At 45.0% G+C, this 18,478-nt stretch overlaps 1 protein-coding gene across 7 annotated transcripts in view; it reads left to right on the forward strand.

Moving 5' to 3' along the window:
- Nucleotides 1–18,097, forward strand: part of LOC306798508 (calpain-13-like) — a 60,407-nt gene extending 42,310 nt beyond the window's left edge. For 4 of the 7 annotated variants that reach the window (XM_079298614.1, XM_079298615.1, XM_079298617.1 and 1 more), the window contains 11 exons: nt 2,184–2,344; nt 3,894–3,930; nt 5,505–5,567; nt 6,581–6,638; nt 7,093–7,160; nt 8,618–8,686; nt 9,651–9,729; nt 12,377–12,493; nt 15,169–15,224; nt 16,223–16,268; nt 18,002–18,097. In XM_079298614.1, coding sequence (XP_079154740.1) covers nt 2,184–2,344; nt 3,894–3,930; nt 5,505–5,567; nt 6,581–6,638; nt 7,093–7,160; nt 8,618–8,686; nt 9,651–9,729; nt 12,377–12,493; nt 15,169–15,224; nt 16,223–16,249 — 735 coding nt within the window. In that variant the 3' untranslated portion in view covers nt 16,250–16,268; nt 18,002–18,097. Of the gene's footprint in view, nt 1–2,183; nt 2,345–3,893; nt 3,931–5,504; nt 5,568–6,580; nt 6,639–7,092; nt 7,161–8,617; nt 8,687–9,650; nt 9,730–10,207; nt 10,934–12,376; nt 12,494–15,168; nt 15,225–16,222; nt 16,269–18,001 lie in introns of those variants that run through there. The other 3 variants (XM_079298619.1, XM_079298616.1, XR_013773370.1) reach the window with 3 other exon arrangements.
- The last annotated feature ends 381 nt before the right edge of the window (nt 18,098–18,478 follow it).

Here is an 18,478-nt window from a genome sequence, read left to right on the forward strand (position 1 = left end):
TGCCTTTTCAAGCTGGTCTCAGAGCATTACCAAGCTTGCTGAAAGCACAGTTGCCAGTGTGGATGGATGCTAATCTTTCTCAAAGCATTTTTGTTTTGTCTAATGACTGTGGGAGGCTGTTGTTCTAAACCCAAAGACTGAAATGGAAGAATTTCTCCTCATTCTCCTCATTCTGGAGAGTTTTGCCCTAGTCCCAGACTTTAAATAACTGATGCCATAAGTTTAACAGCTCCTCATAAAGGAAGAGCATGGCTTTGTAGCTCATAAAAAAAAAGTGTGTCTGAGAAATAAAAAATGTCATTAAAAGGGCATCCCTCTGGCAAGTGGAGCTCACTATCTGTATGGAAGATATCCTCTGTCCTGTGCAGGTATCAGGGGTGCAGGACTCCATCAGTCCAGCTGTGCCACTCAGAAAGTGTTGCTCCTGGTAAATGGGGAATTGCTCCTTCCAGCATCCCCAAAAGTCATCAGACATGGAAGTCTCTGTGTGCTCTCCCATGATGCATGTCCACCTAGATTAGTTACCTATTTTAACAGAAGTCACCTTCACTGAGAGGTGATGATAAAGCTCTTGGTTCCCTCAAAAAGGGGGTTATTTAACCAGGAAGGAGACTAGGAGACAGATTTTCTCTATTCTTGCTTTATATTTAAAATTTTTCTTTCCCTCAGTTGATACTCAGCTGTGTGTTCAGCAGTTCTGCTGCTCTGTCACACCATAGCTTTTATTAATATAATGATATTGGTGTGTATTCACACAGAGGATTATACAGAAAACATTCCCTCACAGACACACACTAAGTATTTCAATATGAGAGCTGCTCCACCAGCTCCTCACAGCCAGCCCGGTGTCCTGCCCTGGCAGCAGCAAAAGTCCAGGAGATAAACCAGAGTGGGTATGAGTGCCATTCCCTATTTCCCAGTGCTCAGCCTCAGTGCCTGAGGGCAGTCAGAGCACCTTGGGGTAAAAGTTTACGAGGGGTTTTGTAACCCCTTTGCACAAGGAGAGTGCAGCTTCATGTGGCTTCACTCCTCCTCCCTGATCTGCTTTCTCTGCCATGATTCATTAGCAGCAGCATCCCTTGTTCTGTACCCTCTGAGATGCATAAATTGCTGCTGTGAAGTAAAAGGAGTGCTATCCCCTGGCAGGATGAGAGCAGGATGCAGTGCAGGCAAGGATGCAAACCAGAATGGACATATCTGATAGCTCTAGGAAGCCTTTGATTAAATATAGACGTGGAACACTAATACATGGCTGTGAGGGAAGTTTAATGTTGTGTGATAGAGCTGAGAAATGTATAGAGGCTGATTCTTATCTCACACCGGTTTTGATTCCATTGAGATATTAATCTGCTTCTGCTTTTTACCAGAAGGAATGTGGAATAAGGCTCAAAAGTGGGGAAAAAAAGTATTACACCATTTATTTCTTTGCAACACTGCCCATTTCTATCTGCTCAAGATCTGACCCATAATACTTGGCAGTCTGTGTACCTCCCAGCTGTCTGTATCAGTAGTCATCCTATTTTTTTTTCCTTCCAAAATAGCAGTTTTATGTTCTTGTCTCCCAAAGGCATGGCTCATAAATAACTCTGCCACGCTGTATAACCATTCTAAATGGAATTTATACACGCTGATATATTTTGGAGAATATGTTAAGGAAGGGTTTTTTATTATGCTATCTTTACATGTCATCATAGTAATAGCTGTTGCATTATATTTGTTTCATCTCAGCAAAAAAATAGTGGAATAACAGATGCAAAATCAGAATACTCAGTTTTCTTGTGACACTTGCTGGTTTGGATTGGGATTCTTGAAGCATTGTCATCTGACATGCTTAGAGGGCTCTCCGACCTCTTTTAGTCACACAAGATCTCAGGGAATTTTTTAGTAGTAGTATTCATCCTTGATTCCTTTGTGAATTCCAGTCTGCTCAATGTTAATTGAAGTTCTCTTCAAATCTCCTTACATTTGTTTTGGCTTCTGTTTCTTTCAGTTTCTCCACCTTTGAGCAACTCTGATATATCCTTGAGAGAAGTCTGTCCCCTAGATGGGCTTTTGAGGCTGGGGAGGTGGAGGTGATAGATGCAGTGTGTACTCAGAGTGTGGGAATGGAAGGCTGCTGTGAGTGTGCTTCCTGATTTACTTCTGTTCCTGACAGGGACACAGCCAGCTGCATTTTCTTTCAGGAGAATTCCAGAGTTCTGAAGCAGATCTTTTTCCGGACTCGGGATGTGACCAGCTACCTCACCTTGAGCCCAGGGACCTACTCTGTGCTTCCTGCTGCAGCAGAGGAACAAGAATTCCAGTTCCTCTTACGAATTTTCATAAGGAATCAAGACCACCATGAGTAAGATGACATGCTCTCCTTAAAGAGCCCAGACTCACGGTGTGCCTGGAATTAGCTGTTTAATGTCAAGATAACTGATGTGGCAATTTGCTTTCAATGCATTCTTGGAGGGTGGAGAAGGCACAGAGGAGTGAGAGGGGGATCAGCTGCACAAGGCTGGCCACTGCAGAGCAGGGCAGGAGCCCATCTGCAGCCAACAAGGGTCTCAGCTTTGGTACAAAGAGCCACACAAGGGAGCAATAATTGTGAGATTTGTCCTCCACCCTTGATTGTGGGGTCATTTCTCTTGGCTGAAAGGTGGATTGGGAGCTTTTCTTAATTCTTAACAGCTGTTTGGTAGTTTCTTATGTTCTGCTGGCTGGATGCCACATGGATCACATCCCATTCTGCTGGGAGTGGGACCTGGAGAAGCAGGACCAGTGAAAGGCCTTGATCCTTTCACTCAGCCACCTCATAGGCAGGGCTCTGTGTAGGCATGAGAGCAGCCTTGAAGATAAGTTTAGTGGAAAAACGGTATCTGAGTTCATGCAAAGGCAGCTGTTGCCACACACACACACATTCACATTACCACGTGAATATCTGGGTGTGGTTTACTCCTCTAGGTGAGCAAACTTTGAGTCCCAGCCTCACCAAATGACCTGCAAACATCACCTGTGCAGTGCCTTCCCTTCAGAAAGCTTCAGAGTGGATGTGACTGCACCTCTTACCTCACTGGCCCATATCTTAATAATGAGATTGCTCTCCAGGCTTTGGCCCCGGGCAAAAATAGCCCAGGGCTACCTGAGGCAACTCCTGAGTTATGGAAAGCAAACACAAGGAGTCCATGCTGTGGGCTGGACTGCCTTCAGCAGGGTGAGTCATGTGTGAGGCAGCTCAGCCCTGGCAGTGAGCTTTTAGGGGAGCCTGTGACCTTCACCAACCTTCCTGAACTAGGCCAAGGGTGGAAGTGACCTTCCAGTGGGTCTTTGCAGCACTTACCTATACAGATGTTATAAAAATAGAACCTGGCTTGTCTAATTTCTCTATGGAAAGCAGAACTCAAGTACTGAATGTGATTGGTAAGTGTGTCTTAGGAATGGTGAGCCTGGCCCAGTTTCAGGCAGTCTGCACATATTTAGATGTTGCCTTTTAATAGCCTGGATGCTGTTTTTATTCCTGACTGTTAAGCTGGGCAAAGAGAAAGGAGGTGAAAAATTTCTGTGGCTCAAGGCAAGGCAGCCTTGTGTTCTGCATGGTGAGGTTAGTCCTGGCATGCTCAGGGTGAGACAAGCTGCCCTTTCTCTGCTGCTGGTGCCAAAAGAGCTGGCTTGGGGAAGGCAGAGAGCAGCTGGAGACTCAGAGCTGTCTCTGCCTGTCTGCATGGAGAGACCAGGACTGGTGCAGCAGCCTTGTCTGAATTGGGCCATGGGTGCTGAGCATCCTGCAGGATCATGGGCTGGGTGAGTGCTACTGGTGGTGCCTGCCTTCCACCATGGCTGCAAATCAATGTTCTTTTCAGAGAAATCACAGGCCTCTTTTCTCCCAGTTTGATTTTGTAACTCTTTTCCAGAAGCTCATACTCCCTGACCAGCCCAAGGCTGCCAATGGTAAGAGTCTGAAACTGGTGTGGATTCTGGTGGTGGTGAATGGCTCCCAGTGAGCTGACTGGTAGTCACCTCTACTGACTCCTCTTCATCTGCTCTTTTCTCCCTTCACCACTCACTACTGTCCCAGACCTTGACTCTGGTACCTGCAACCTTGCTGGGAGGGCAGGGCACCTCTCTGGAGAGATGGAGTGACACCAGAGACCTTTCTCTTCTCATATATCTTTTTCAGAGCCTGGTTTTTGAGGAAACAGGTCCTGTACAGTCCCTCTGTCAGCCTGTCTGTCTGTCCTTTTCACCTCACCACCTTTAACACTTTGACAAAACAAATATAGCAGGGGAGAGAACACTTAAAAGATTCTAATTTCTTTCAATGTCTGTAAGATGGGTATATATCCATGGGGAAGAGAGGGGGAAACAATTCCTGTGAGTGAGATTGGACATGTTTTCTCCATGAGAATGATGTAAGTACTTGTACCCTATAAAGCACTGGAGTCCATAGGGATGAGATTCAAACCAGGTTTCTGCTGATTTTCATCAGGATATCTTCAGATACGGAGACATAAAGCAAGCTGCACTTTCAAACTGGCTGCATCTCTAGTTTGACCCATATATTTGCTTCTCCAGCCCAGCTACCATGGGTTTCTGACTTCTTGCTGTGAGCTGTGCACATTGCCTGGGCTGGTCCAGTCCCTGCTGGTCCCACCAGCAAAACCCTGCCACTGGGATTCTGCTGTTTACAGCCTTCAAAGACACAAATCTTTGGAGAACATAAAACTGAGTCCTTCTTTGTGGTTCATTTTCCAGCAGGCAATTAAGCCCCGTAAGAGGGGTAGTGTAGATGGTGACTCTTTATCTCTTTCCATTGAGAAGCTGTCAGTTTATCTGGCTGTTGTCCTTAGCCAATGTTTTGACTTTGATGAATTGTGGTACCCACAGTTTCTCCTCCTGTTCAGGTATTTGGGCTTCCTTGGTATGAAGTATCTCACACAGAGATGAAGGCATTGGGTCCTGGGCTTAGATTGTTTTCTGAAAACTTTATAATGTTGGGGATAATTGGCCTTAGTGCCTGGTGGATATTTTCACTGGAAGGTTGAAAAAAAAAAATCACTTAATCATTCCAATTGCAATTGATGAAGTATAGTCCAAGCTTTTCTTTGGGGTTGAGAAGGTACAAGAGGGAGAAAAGCCAACTCATGCTCTATTTTCTTGGTTCACATGAATCTTCACCTGCCCTGAGCAGTGATCCCAACCAAGGTCACCAATAAGGATCAGGCCTTTTATCTCTTTACTCATGTATTGACTTGCTGAATTCCACCCTGGATGTGTTCTGTCATCTTCTTTAATGCTTGAACTGCTCCTTCCTGGTTGTACTAGCTGTGACCATCCAAAAAATGTTTCTTCCTTCATTGCAGTAGCAGTTGCTCACTCCTAGTCCACTTTATTTTGGGGGTGTGAAAACTGCAGCCTATACTGTATTCCCTGACCCTGAAATTAAAGTGCTGTTTGGATACACAGACTTTTGCCTCCTGTTTTGTAGCTGAATTATTTATGTCTGCTCTTTGTTTTTGATGCAGGATATACCAAGAGAGAACCAGGACAGCTCCTATAAGGCTCTTTTCCTAAAATATGCTAAGCAGGTATGCTCTCTAAAACATATTGTTGGGAAAAAAAACAACCAAACAAACAAAAAAACCCCCAAAAAACCCCACAGGTGGACTTGCAAAAAGAAAAACTGATCTATAATGTTGATATAAATCCATTTAGAATTTTTTTTTTTAAATGTAGCTCCATCCTCAAGTGGATACCCTGAAAATGGTATTGATTGACCTGCCAAAACCCCCAGAAAAATGGGACATTCAGCTGGGTTAGATTGTCTAGTGCCATATATCAGTGCAATATTGGAGATTTATAGCTGTGCTGGTGATGGGCTTGCATGTGTACTTTCTTTTTTTTTTCCTTTCTTTTTTTTTTTTTTTTTTTTTTTGGCTTTGATTTGGTTTGGTTTGTTTATTTGCTGAAAGCAATTAGAAAGCCTTGGGTAGTCCCCCCCTCTCATCAGCATCATTTTCCATTTGCCTTCTCAGCACTTGGAAACCAGACATCAGTCAGTGTTTGAGTAATTGATTCCTGCTCTCTCAGAGCCAAACTCTGTGTTCACAGGAGATGCTTTTAATGGTTTAATAAACTGTTATAAAGAACTCCTTGACTTAGTCAAGAGGAAAAAAATCACTGTCAAAAGTCTCTGCACAATGAACCTCTTGCAGTTAATGGTTATATCAATGTGTGGAGGTGAAAATGAGCAGGGGCTGCCATGCCAGGTGCCCTGGGGTGTCTCAGGAGGGAAGCAGCTGGGATTTGGGATGGGCAGCAGTGCCTGTGCTCCCAGCCCACTCTCACAGCTGCCTGCTGTGCTGCCCATGCCCAGCTCCCCATCTCTGCACAGCAAACCCAGGTGATGGCAGTGCCTGGAGCTCCCCTGCCTGGGAGCATGGAGGGTCTTGTTATGCTCCAGAGGCAATGCTGCTGCTCTTTTGGTACATAAACACAGGTTCTTGGTTGCCACAGTGCCTGAAGAAAAAATGTTTGGGGCAAAAGTGGCACAGGAGAAAACTTTATGCTCACAGACCTCTCGTGTTTTATTTTGCATTAGGACTCAACTATTGATGCCTTGCAACTGCAACAACTCCTTAATGAAGTGATCCTGAAAGGTAAAGCTTTTACATCCCTGCTAATGTTTTTGGTGCTTCCCTATCCTTAGACTAGAGTAAATTAGACAGAGGATTTAATGGTGTCCTGGTGGTCCTTAAAAAATCCTCAGGCTCAAAGGGCTCTTAGGACTTGCTAAATCAGCATAAGTAGCCTTTCAGTGGTCACTGTAGTTTCCCTTAGTCCAAGAGGGAAGGGTTTCCATTCCTGGGCAGGGACTGTGCAGAATGAGCCCAAACAAGGCACCTTTCCTTGGGGAAAGCAGAGATGTCTGAGATGTGCAGATTCCCTGTCTGACACAGAGCCTTTGCTGCTGTTTGAGAACCTGAACCAGAGCTGGGGCTTTCCAGCTGTGTGAGCCTTCAGCCTGGTGTTCTCCTTCCCTCAGAACAGTGTCCTGATGCTTGTCACAGCCCTTGCTCCTGCTAATTCCTTCTGTTTTGTCAATCCTTGCAGATGAAATGACCAGCCTGGGAGGGAGATTCAGCTTTGATTCATGCAGAAGCATTTTAGCTCTGATGGATGTATCCTTTCAGCAGAAGCAATAAACTTCCCTGGTGCTGCCCATCCTTGCCTTGAGTTATGGCTGGGCTGAGCATCCCAGTGTGAGAGCCTGCAAGTAAATATTAGCCCCAGTCCTCAATAAATAACTGTCCCATCATCCATGCAGGACTTTCTGTGCATGCCCTGGTTCTGATGTGTCTGCTGAAAGGTGAGGATCAGCCTTCTGCTACCAGCTGTCTCTTTGCTCTCATTTTGCCCTCTCTGGGCCCTGGCTGAGCTGCACCCTTGGCAGAGCTGACAGGGAGGCAGGACAGAGTTTAGGCATAGCTCAGCTGTTCTGGGGTGGCACTTCAGTAGGCTGCCAGCCCTGCTGGTGTCAGGGGCAGCACTGTCACTGCTGAACCCCAGGGCACTTGCCTGCCAGGCCATCCCAGTGTATCTTTCCTGTTTAGCTGAAACACTCAAGTCTTTTTGCTGTTAACAAGACAACATAAGAAATACATTTGTGGCTGTTGTAGAGCAAGAGGGCTCCTTGATGAAAACATACATCTTCCTTGTGTGTTTCTTCCCTCTTACTTGCTCATTGTCTCTTTTCCTCTGTGCCTTGAAAAAACTTTGAGACATTCTCAAACCTTTAAAGACTGCCAGAAAATGGATAAAAATTATCAGAAATCCCTCTCTCTGTCCAGCTTTGCAGCATCTAGCCAGTGAAAGAGACTTTTCCTCCTTTGCAAAGCCTGTCCTGGGATAAGTGGGCACTGTGAATGCACAGCACATGCGAAGAGCTGACAAAGCCTCTGCTCTGCTATAACTCAGGACAGATTTTTAATTCTCTGGCCTGCAGATAACCCATGTACAGTGTGACCTATCCTGGCTGCAAAGCCATGATCAGTTTTTTCTCTCAGGTTGCACAGCAGTGGCACTGGTCTGCATGTATTTCACTGGTGATGAGTTTTGCTGTTGGGAGGTTTCTCCATCCAGCAGTGGGGTGGGTGCTGTGTGGAGGGGAGCAGGCACACTGACACTGCCCTCCCTGGGGGCTGTCAGCCTCAAAGGCTGCTGTGCTGTCTGACAGGAGGCATCAGCATCATCTCCTGCTTCTCTTGGCTCCTCAGTGCCTGCTCCCCTGGAGGATCCAGGAAGATCAGACCCTGTGGTGCCCTGTGCACAGGCAAGGACACGGGGCCATGTTCATCCACAGGGGCTAAATGTCACTGCAGCTTCCCCTGTGGTTAAAGGCACCTTACAAATAGAAACCTTTTGTGGTTTGTGAGCACAGGCATGGGTGGCTGTACAATGTGACAAAGACAGTGAGTTTAAAGACTGAGAGCAGAAAAACTCTCAGATTCTCAACACGAAGTAACAGACAGAAGAGGCTGCACCTTAAGTGTTTAGCTCTGTGGAGGCAGCATCCTGGGCAGCAAAGGCTGCCAGGTTCAGCTCTCATTAAGTGCTCATTCCTTAACTAAATGCACAGCTCAACTCGAATGGGAGGCTCACCCTGCAGGAGTTTGGGAGCCTCTGGCAACGCCTCACAAAGTACATGGTACGGGCTGGGGGTGCCTCTCTTGGCTCTGGGAGCTGTGGGAGCTTGGGTTATGTGGATTCTGTGGATTCTGTGCCCTGGGGCTGTCCAGCAGCAGGGAGCAGATGCTCTGTGCTCTCACAGCACTGCAGGAGGCAGCCTTGCAGAGATTGCTTGCTTAGTGGGTCAGAGTTCCCTCCTCTCACGCAAGGGAGGCAGCCGGGTGTGTAAAGTGCTCCAAATGAGCAGCCCAGGCTTTCCAGAACAGAGAACATTGAGGGGAAAGGTAGGAAGGCCAATTAGGCTCAGGATCTGATGGAAATCTCTATGTCTATGCCACTGCTGCCAATTTTTTTAAATTTTTTTTTTTAGAGACGCTTTCTAGGCTGAAATGACTTCTTTAGCAGAATCATCTGAAAAATGTAATTTCCTCATTGCTGCAGTTTCTAGTGGAAATGTGTAGGATCTGATGAAAACTTGTCAGGGAGAAATGTTTCTGCTCCAGGATAAACACTGGAAGCAGTGACATGGTATTTAGTGTACCACCTAAATTCTTCAGGGCACCCATGGCAGCTTCTCTTTGTCAGGCCCTTCTCCCTCAGTCCTGGTGCAGGACAGGAGGGTTTCCTCAAGGCTCAGGTTGGGCTCTGACTCATCCCATCCATCTTGAGATGATCTGACACCACCTAATTCCCCATCTAGATATGATGCTCTTCCCACTGACAGCACCTCAAATGTGGCTTATGCTGTGTTAGGAAAGCAAAAAGTCTTCTGCCCACCCCAAACTGTGGAATTTCTTACACAGTAACATTCTGTCAGAGCCTTCTGAAAATGGGTCTCCCTTGTCACAGCCACCCTGTCCTACCTGTGGAGCTTCTTGCTGCATATTATTTACTAAGGGAAAAGAACATACATAACTGGTTGTAGTGGTAAATGTGGGAAATGGTGGTAAAAGCTTGAAATCTGCCTTTGCTCTGTATTTTAGGATATCTTCATCAGGGAAGACAGAAACCATTCTGGATTTCTTGATGCTGCTGAACTGAAGAACGCTATTCAGGCAGCAGGTATGCCCAGAGGGGCTGAGCAGCTCCCCTCCCTGTTCCTGTGGCAGTGAAGGGAAGGGTGAAAAAGGGAAGGAAGAAGACCTTTAGGAGAAAGTGGCTTGGATTTCACAGAGATGCCAGTTGGATCACAGCTCTGCTGGGAGGTCTGTGCTGGGGAGTCAGCAGAGAGAAGAAGTGCAGCACTGCCAGACTCACTTCCAGGTCATGGATGGAACACCCAGTAGAGGGAAGGAGAAAGGAAGAGTGGATTCTTTCCCTTGCCTCAGTTCCTGCAGTTTCTCTCCAGGGCAGTGACTAAGTCTAGAAGGGAAAGACACACTGACAGGCATTTATTTAGTTTGCACTGACCTCTGTTGGCTACTGAGTGCTGAAACTCTCAGAGAGTGCACAGGAGTGAAGCATTTTAGCTGAGTCGTCCCAGTGGGGACTGTGTGTGTGAAGCACATCTCTGACACAGCAATCCGTTTTAATTGTCCAGTAGAGAAACTCCCATTTGGCTGCCTGGAGCTCAGAGGGGTGCTGTCCCAGGAGGAAGCTGGTGAGGGACTGCTATCCCTGGAAGCCATCAGCTGGCAGGATGCATGAATAATTTTTTTGCTGCTGAAAGCTCAACAAAAAATCAGCATCTGTCTGAGAAGTGCAGCACTGATGTGCCAGATGTCAAAGGAGAAGAATGGCCAGGCCCATTCTGTGAGAAAGATGCTCAAGTGTAAAACTGGGAGGAAAAGTGTACATGGAGAAGTCCTGTCAGCCAAAGCAATGAAGCTGTTTGAAAAAGATGCTGTTAAGTGCCAGATTCAGTACATGTTTGGGTACAAGTAGTTCTGAGTGGGGAGGAAAATTACAAGCTCATTCTTGCTGCCCTCTGAGCCAGACATCTGCATTTGCATCTGGCTGGGCAATGGGATGATCCCTGTCCTGGCTTTTGGGCAGGAACCCCAGCAGGCATTTGGGAACTTGGTGCTATCTCTGGGAATGGCATTAATGTATCTAAATCCAGCTGCCAGACAGCTGTTCCCTGAAGTGTTCAGTGCTCTCCCCAACAAAGCACTGCAGTGTGTGCTTAATTTTCACTGTTTTCCTAATGCTTCCAATGATAATAATGGATCAGAGTAAAGCAGGCCAGCTCCATTAACAGCAGCACTGCCCTGAAATGCAGCAGCATTGGCTTGATGTATTTACAAACCCCTCTTGGGCAACAGTAAATGATAACATCAAGTTAGTAATTAAAAGCTTGACTAAAACCAGAGGGAGGAATCCAGCAGATGAAAGATTTGGGGAGTAGTCATACAAATCAGCTGAAAGGTCTTGGGAACAGAGAGGACTGGCCCTTCAGTCCTGTTGATGAGGTTAATTGAGAGACATTACCAAGTAGGCAGATTTCAGAGCAAGTGTATCCCAGACTGACCAGTGTTTTACTAGTGTAAGACTTGATTGTAGCATCCCATAAGCAATATTTGCTGGAATCCACTCTCTGGAGAGAGCTTGATTGAATTCCCACTGTCTTCAAAAGGTTAAAAATAGAATTTGTTGCTCACCACTACAGTGGTTTAAAACCAGACTAAAAGAAGATGTTTCATTAATTAGATTTATTTTTAATTACTGTCTTTATCTCCTTCAAAAAGAATATAAAATCAGGTTTACCTTAATTTGAAATGAAGCCCAAATGCATTTCCATTCTTTAATTATTCAGCATTGTGTACCTGCTTCCTGCTGGAGACCTCCAACTAGGCTCATGCAACCAGAGTTTGTCAATGGTGATATTAAACCACTTCCATTGGCTCTCTCTCTCTCCATACACAGGTGTGGAGAAGCCATTTCTTTTATTTCTGCTTTTTCAACTAATTTAGCTCCGTGATGAATTCATTTAAAACCTAAAAGTTTAGAGCTGGTTGAAAAAGCAGGAAAGTTACTTCATATCCAGCTGAGCTACTAAAACCTGGAGTGAGCAAATGAGACTTTTCTGAAGTCTCAGAGAAGGCATTAAACCAAAGCTATCAGTCCAGCTCTCTGCAGAAAATTTCCCTTTTGTTTTGCATATCAGCTTTTAGTGCAAAATACATTTAAATCATTCCTCTTATACAGCCAGCACATTTAGGGTAGTTTTATTTAACTAATAAAAGAATCATTCTAAAAAGCAATTTTCGTTCATTCAATTGAATACCAATTTCCATCCAAACAGACTGCGACACAAATATTGAATAATAAGCTAATAAAAAAGAAATGCACCCTTCACCATTTTCTAATAGAAGAGAAAATGTAAAAATTAAGAATCCCAGGCATGCTATGCAGCACAATAACCTGAGTGTGCAGCATCTGCCCCTTTAGCAGAAAGAGCCAGTGGTATTGTAAATGCCACGCTCAGACTTTTACAGTTATGAGCCAAAGAAAATCACCCTTTCTTATAGAAAATAAAAGCTAGAAAGGCAAAGCAAGATTAGCCAGCTCAGTGTTGCAGCTGCACAATGGGAGTCAGTGAGTAAAGCCGCTTTGTTTTTCCATCCGCCTGCGCCGACTCTCAGCACGAGGCGGGGGAAAGGCTGTCCAGGGGTGTGTGACAGGGTGGTCTGAGGGTGTCCCCAGCTGGCTGGCAGGGTGCAGGAGGCCACCCGAGCCGGGCCCTGTCTGCCCTGTGCTCTCCCCGCAGGTCTGGCCAGCGATGGGCGGCTGGTGCGCCTGCTGGCGCTGCGCTACGGCGATGCCGGCGGCCGGCTGGGCTTCTGCGACTTCCTCTGCTGCATGCTGCGCCTGGACACCATGAGCCGTGAGTGCCAGGACACCTGGGACACCCTGGGCTGGGCTCCACAGGGACACTGAGTCCTGGCAGTTTGCCTGAGTAAAGAGCATTCCTCTGGGGTCTCAAATTTGTGGAGGACGCATCCTCCTTTTATCCTAATTTCCGGCTGCAATTCCCCCTCTCTTTCCCCACTGTGAGATACAAACTTCCTGAATCACCTAAGATTCCCCTCTAATGCATAACCCTCCTTTTAATTTTTAATTCTTATAGAATTCATTATTCCCCCCCCCCATTGCTTCTTTTATCCTTCAATATCCAATTTCATTTATCAGCAAACCTACAGTTTGTATGTAAAATATCTTTTTGTCCATTCATCAATCAGTGGAATCCTTCCCATTGTTTCTTTTATTTCTCAGTGCTAGTTTTGTCTACCAGCAGACCCATAGCTTGTTTGTAAAGACAAATCCATCATTCCTCTCACCTGGAAACGACACACCTGCCCCAGGTCGGGGCAGGGCCCAGGCAGCTCCTTGGGCAGCCTGTTTGCCAGGAGCTGGATTTATCTCCTGTCCACTGGAGAAAGGCAGCAGTTTACTGTTCAGTACAATTCTCAGTTTTTTGGTAAGGAGAAAGTCCAGTATCCTCTGTGGATAAACAAACCCTGTGTTCCATCTAACTATTGCAAAGAGGGAGTAGGCACATCCTAAATGAGCTTTTGCCTGAATGGAAATGAAATTCAGTTTCACAAAATCGTAATTTTTGCTACTCTAATAATAAGCATTTTGACTGGAGATATTGGTAGTTAAACAAAGTCAGCAACCGTGACCCCTGTGCTAGAACATCACTACAGCAATTTATTTCATCTTTGGAATGAGCTGGGTGTCAACAGTGCATGGAAATGAGCATTCATTTTCTCCCATGTGTTTTTAGCACTGATGTTTAATGGGCCAATAGTGGTCAGCAGATCTGCTTGGATGGCACTGCCTAAAATCCCATTTCAAGGGAGTAGAGCAGAAGCAGCTCTGAAAGTGTTGTAAAATCAGAGTGTGTCCAGATTTTAATGCTTTCATTAAAAAAAAAAAAAAAAAAAGAGCTTGTAAACACCCATTTTTTGTGATTATACATGTCGCTTGCTGTAGATGAAAGTTTTTATGCCTAAATTAGTGCCATTGTATTTTCTTTTTCATTTAGAAAAGATCCTTTTACATTTTAAGTGCCAATGTAAAGACAAATCCTTTGCATCCATGTGGAAAGGAGTCTCTAAATTCTCATTGCTGTCTATAATGGGAATCTTAAAATGCTCTCCACTCTTTCAGTTATCACTTTACAGAGGCTTTAATGTGGAATACATTTCTCAAACTTTTTAGACCATTGTGAATAAGTTTGTTACAGGAGAGGATAAGGGTGCCAAGTGGGAATAAAAGGCAGTCAACCTTTATGATGATGTGAGTGCAGCAGGGAAGATAAAATCTGTCCCATTAAATCATTACTCATCCTTTCAAGATAGCCAGAGATGAGACCCAAACCAAAAGCAGCAGCTTCTTTGCAAATTCTATTTAACTGGAGTTAATGAAGCAGTAAAGAGGCACTTACCTCTGCCCAGAGGAGGTAATTTCAGCACTGCCACTTTTTCCTCAAAAGACTGCTGGGTGCAAGCCCAGCCCTGCAAATACAGCCTTGTCAAAGGGTTGGGCACAACATGAGGTTTTCCTTGTGCTTTTCTTCAGAGCTCTGTGGCTTGCTGTGCCACCTTTCCTCCCTGCTCTGGGCCACACAGGTGGCTCTGGTGGCCTCCTAAGGGGCAGATGGGCAATGAGCCCTGGTGCTCTGTTCCTACCCTCTCCCAGCAGCTTTTTTGCTAAGGTGGGTTGGTTTCAAAACATCTGGAATCTAACAGTCTTTCCCATTCAGGATGGGAAACTCTAGGATCCCAGAGAAGTGTATCATTCAAGGACAGGCAGACTTAAATTTGCTTCAACTTTTTATTACTGTTTATAACAGCATATTTCTGGGAGAAAAGTAATTTCAAAATAAATAAAACCCCTCAAAATACTGTGTTTTGAGTTTATCCAAGCATTTGGATTTGAAGACTTCTCCTAGACATACTGCAGTCTAAATATGCACATAGAATAACAATATTTGAATGGATTTAAATTTTCTGATGGCAAAGTGTTCTGTCAAAAAAAACTTTCAGCAATGTTAATTTCAAACTCTAGCTGAATAACAGCAGCATCTGCATTTATATTCCCTGCAAAAAGCTTGCAAGGCATACTAATGACTTCAAGCGACTCTCTTTCTTTAGGGCACATTGTGATCACTCACTGCCAGGGAGGATGGAACAGGACCAGCAGAAAGTTTCCCTGTGGGAAGATGTGTTTCATTAGTTCACCATCCTCCTGTCAGTCTTCAGGCAGGAAAACAATTGAAACAAATTATGAGAGGAGATGAAAGCAGCCACATTGAGCACTGCCTGTCCCTACACTTCTGCCAAATTCTGGCCCCAAATTTGGGATGCTTTCCCAGGCTGTGAAGGGGTACCCAGCACAGAAATGAATTGTGGCCAGGCAGGACACCTGAGCCAGGCAGAGAATCCCAGCACAGGGATTGCAGCTCTGCTCCTCAGCTGCCACAGCCTTATGTCTGCATTGCATTCTTGCTTCTTCCTCATGAAATAAGTTTTTGTTATTTTGTTCTGCCCCTAGATGCATTCCAAAATTTAGCAAAGGGCGGATCACAAATCTTGATGACGGCGATGGAGGTAAGAATGCTCCTTCCTTCTCTTCTCTCCAGCTCCAAAGTGGGACCACATCTTAGCAGAAGGGTGAGGTTAAAGATGATGTGTGATGTTGCTAGGCTTCCATTCTAGCTAATAGTGGTGCAGGTTTTGCCTGGCTGGAAGCACATCCCATGTGGGAGGTGTTTCCCTGGAATTCCCTGGCCATCTCTGGCCAAGGCATGGAGTCTTCCCTTGCTGACACCAGCCTGTCCATGCTGGAAACATTGCTCAAAGTGACTTTGAGGAACTGATAAAAATTTTAAAAAAATCCATGCCCTCATTTCTCACTGCCTCTTCTGTTAATCCTGAATTGCAAAACATCTTGGTTTTAAGAAAGAAACAGCAGACAAATGGTTGCTGCTGCTGTTTGTCTTAAAAGCACAGCCTGAAGGATAGCTCGCTGAATGGGGATACATCAGGCTTTTTATCAGCTAGTCTGAAGCAAAAATCCTGCTGTGCTCCATAGTGATATGGCTGAGTACTGCATTTTATCAGTCTGGGGACTGTTATTTGACAACCCAGTGTTTAAAAAGATTTTTTTAAAAAGCCTTTTACAATCTCGCCAGCTACCATTTACACTCTGTGGTTAGTGCAGAGCCACATTGTTCATTAAATCTGTTTTTAGCAAGGGCAGAGCACAGTTTGCAAGCAGAGGACCTGAACCTATTCTATAGGATTGTCTGTAGGACAGCCAGGTTCCCAGAACTTGCTCTCTCTTCCACTTGCAATCAGGCAGGTGCCACCCTTTCCCAGCAATTTCTCCTGCTGCAGCTGCTGCAATGATTTATCATGGAAAACAACATATGGCAAGAGTTTCTGGGTCTGAATTGTAATAAGGGAAAGAGGCAGTCCAAAATCCCTTAGCTATCCTGTACAGTACAAAAGGACTACAGTCAGGGGGTCACCCCTGAAGGTCCTGAGACAAGTCTGAAGACTTGGTGTACCATCACTCAATGCACCTTTTCTACTCCTTTTTCCAGTGGCTGACCCTTGTCATGTACACCTAGAGAGATGCCAGAGGTCATGGTAAGAAATCTCCTCAGTGCTGACAAGAGAGGGTGGGGTCCTTGCAGTAATCTCAGCCTGGAGTTGTGGGGGCTTTTGGGAGAAGAAGCTGCGAGAGGAAGAGGAAAAGAGGTGAGACCTGCAGCATGAGAAGGGCTGCAAAGGCAATTGGACTTTGGGCTATTTTTTCTGGGGAATTGCTGATGTCCTGACCAGTCAAACAGACCACCAATGGCTCAGCTAGAAACTGAGCTCATAGATGAGTGAGCAGAACTTTTTTTTTTTTTTTTTATTTTTTTTTTTTTTTTTTTTTTATTCTGAGGAGTGCAGTTACCTCTGCCTGTCTTACACAGCAGCAAATGTACAGTCAGAGGGTGGGTATAAGAAGTAACTTACACTTCTTGGTCAGTCTGACTTCACATTTTTAACAGAATTATGTGATTTGGTTTACATTTGAACTACACTCCCCACTTTGTGCTTCTTTTGATGTCTGCTCCATTCATGTCAGGCCTGACTTTTTCCTCTGGACTTTCCAGTTTTGCTGCTTGGTTCTTGTGAAAGACTCTGCCTTTTCCTGCAACACTTGTGCTGTTTATACATCTGAGAACCACCTTGGCCATCGTGGTTCTGCTAACCCTCTGTGATGCAGCTGTTCCAGTTGCAGTGTTAGAGTGTTAGTGCTGGTCCCAAACATTTGGCACTGAGGTGAAAGCAGGAAGGAAACCAAATCCTTAGGGAAAACATGCAGTGGAGGGGCAGCTGACCCCAGGAGCATCCTTGGGTGAAGTCAGACACTTTCCTTTTCAGCCTGGTCCAAAACTGGAGTAAAAAACCCAAACCCATGACATTCTTTGAAATCCATGGAGTGCATCCAGATGAGCTTTCCTAGAGACAGGAATTACAATAGTAGATCATACATGAACAGCATCTCTGTGTCTCACACCCTGTTTCTGAAGGCAGTTTGCACTGGATGCCAGCTTTGGTGAGAAGTTGGGTGGGGATATGGATAACTGGGGTGTAAATTACACCCCCCAGGGGAAAGCAGGGTAGGTTCAGAGCCAAGGCAGGGATGGCTCCATATCTTTCACCTTCTTGGCTCCTGGTTGCATCCCCTGCTGTGGAAGGAGCCCTCAGCACTGTGATGCCTTCAGCCCCCTGAGCTCTGTGTGCAGTTTGTTTGAGAGCCTGCCCTTTGCACTCAGAGCTGTGGACACTGCAAACATGCATTTTGATGTGCTCATGTGTGGAAACAGAATATTCACAGCACTGCACCAGGCACTTGCACTGCAGACTATCATTAGGTAAATATGAGAAGGACCTTGCCTTTGGAGATGAAGTTGCTTAAATTATTGATTGCAAATTATATTCATAGTCTATTTAGTCATCTTTCTTTCTTTTTTTTTTTTTTTTTTTCATTAATCATTCATAAACTGATCATAACTTCTGGGAATATATAATTAATCATAATTTTCACTTACTGCTTTGGAATGAAATCCTGCCTGCAGGGTGTTTGTAAGCAGTTCACTTGAGCAGTTTAGCAGACACTTGCAGCTGGAGCCTGGGCAGTCATGGCACAGAGCCCTCAGAGACCAGAACTGGTAAAACCTGAGCCTAACAAACTGTGATTGTTGTGGGAAAACACACTTGGCATCCACTGAAAAAATTCTCTTGGCAAAAATATTCCCATCAGTGATTCCTAAAGGCTGACCTGAAGCTGGCTGTGTTCTGAGTCAGTCTCTTTACCTCTGTTTTAGGTGGCTTTTCTTCCTCCTCAGTAGAACAGTGCCCAGAGCCATCCCATACAAAAACCATCCATGGAATTCTTGAAAAACCAGAGTGATGGAGTGAAGCCAGGTGTCCTTATGCTTGATGGAGATGGATGAAGAGTCCTTTCCAGGCAAACTGGAGGTGCTTTGGAGAGAGAAGAATTGCTAATTCAAGCACTCCTTGGGCAAGCTGGTAGTACCTAATGGTCTGGGCAAGCTGGAAGTGTTGACTGTAATCTCCTCTCATCTTCCTGTAAATAGTACAGAAGTCAGGAACAGCTCCTTTAACTCCACTGTGAAAATTAACAGACCCATGCCTTTCATGTGAAAAGATGTATGTTACAAAAACAATTAAGACACAGTTTTATTTGAGTTATTTCATAATTCTCTTGTGTGACATTTATAAGTGCCAGAAAATGATTGAAGAAATTAGTCATAATTAATAAATAACACCAGAAGCTTTTT

Source organism: Erithacus rubecula (genome assembly GCF_903797595.1).
Source record: "Erithacus rubecula genome assembly, chromosome: 2".
In the NCBI taxonomy this organism is placed as follows: domain Eukaryota; kingdom Metazoa; phylum Chordata; class Aves; order Passeriformes; family Muscicapidae; genus Erithacus; species Erithacus rubecula.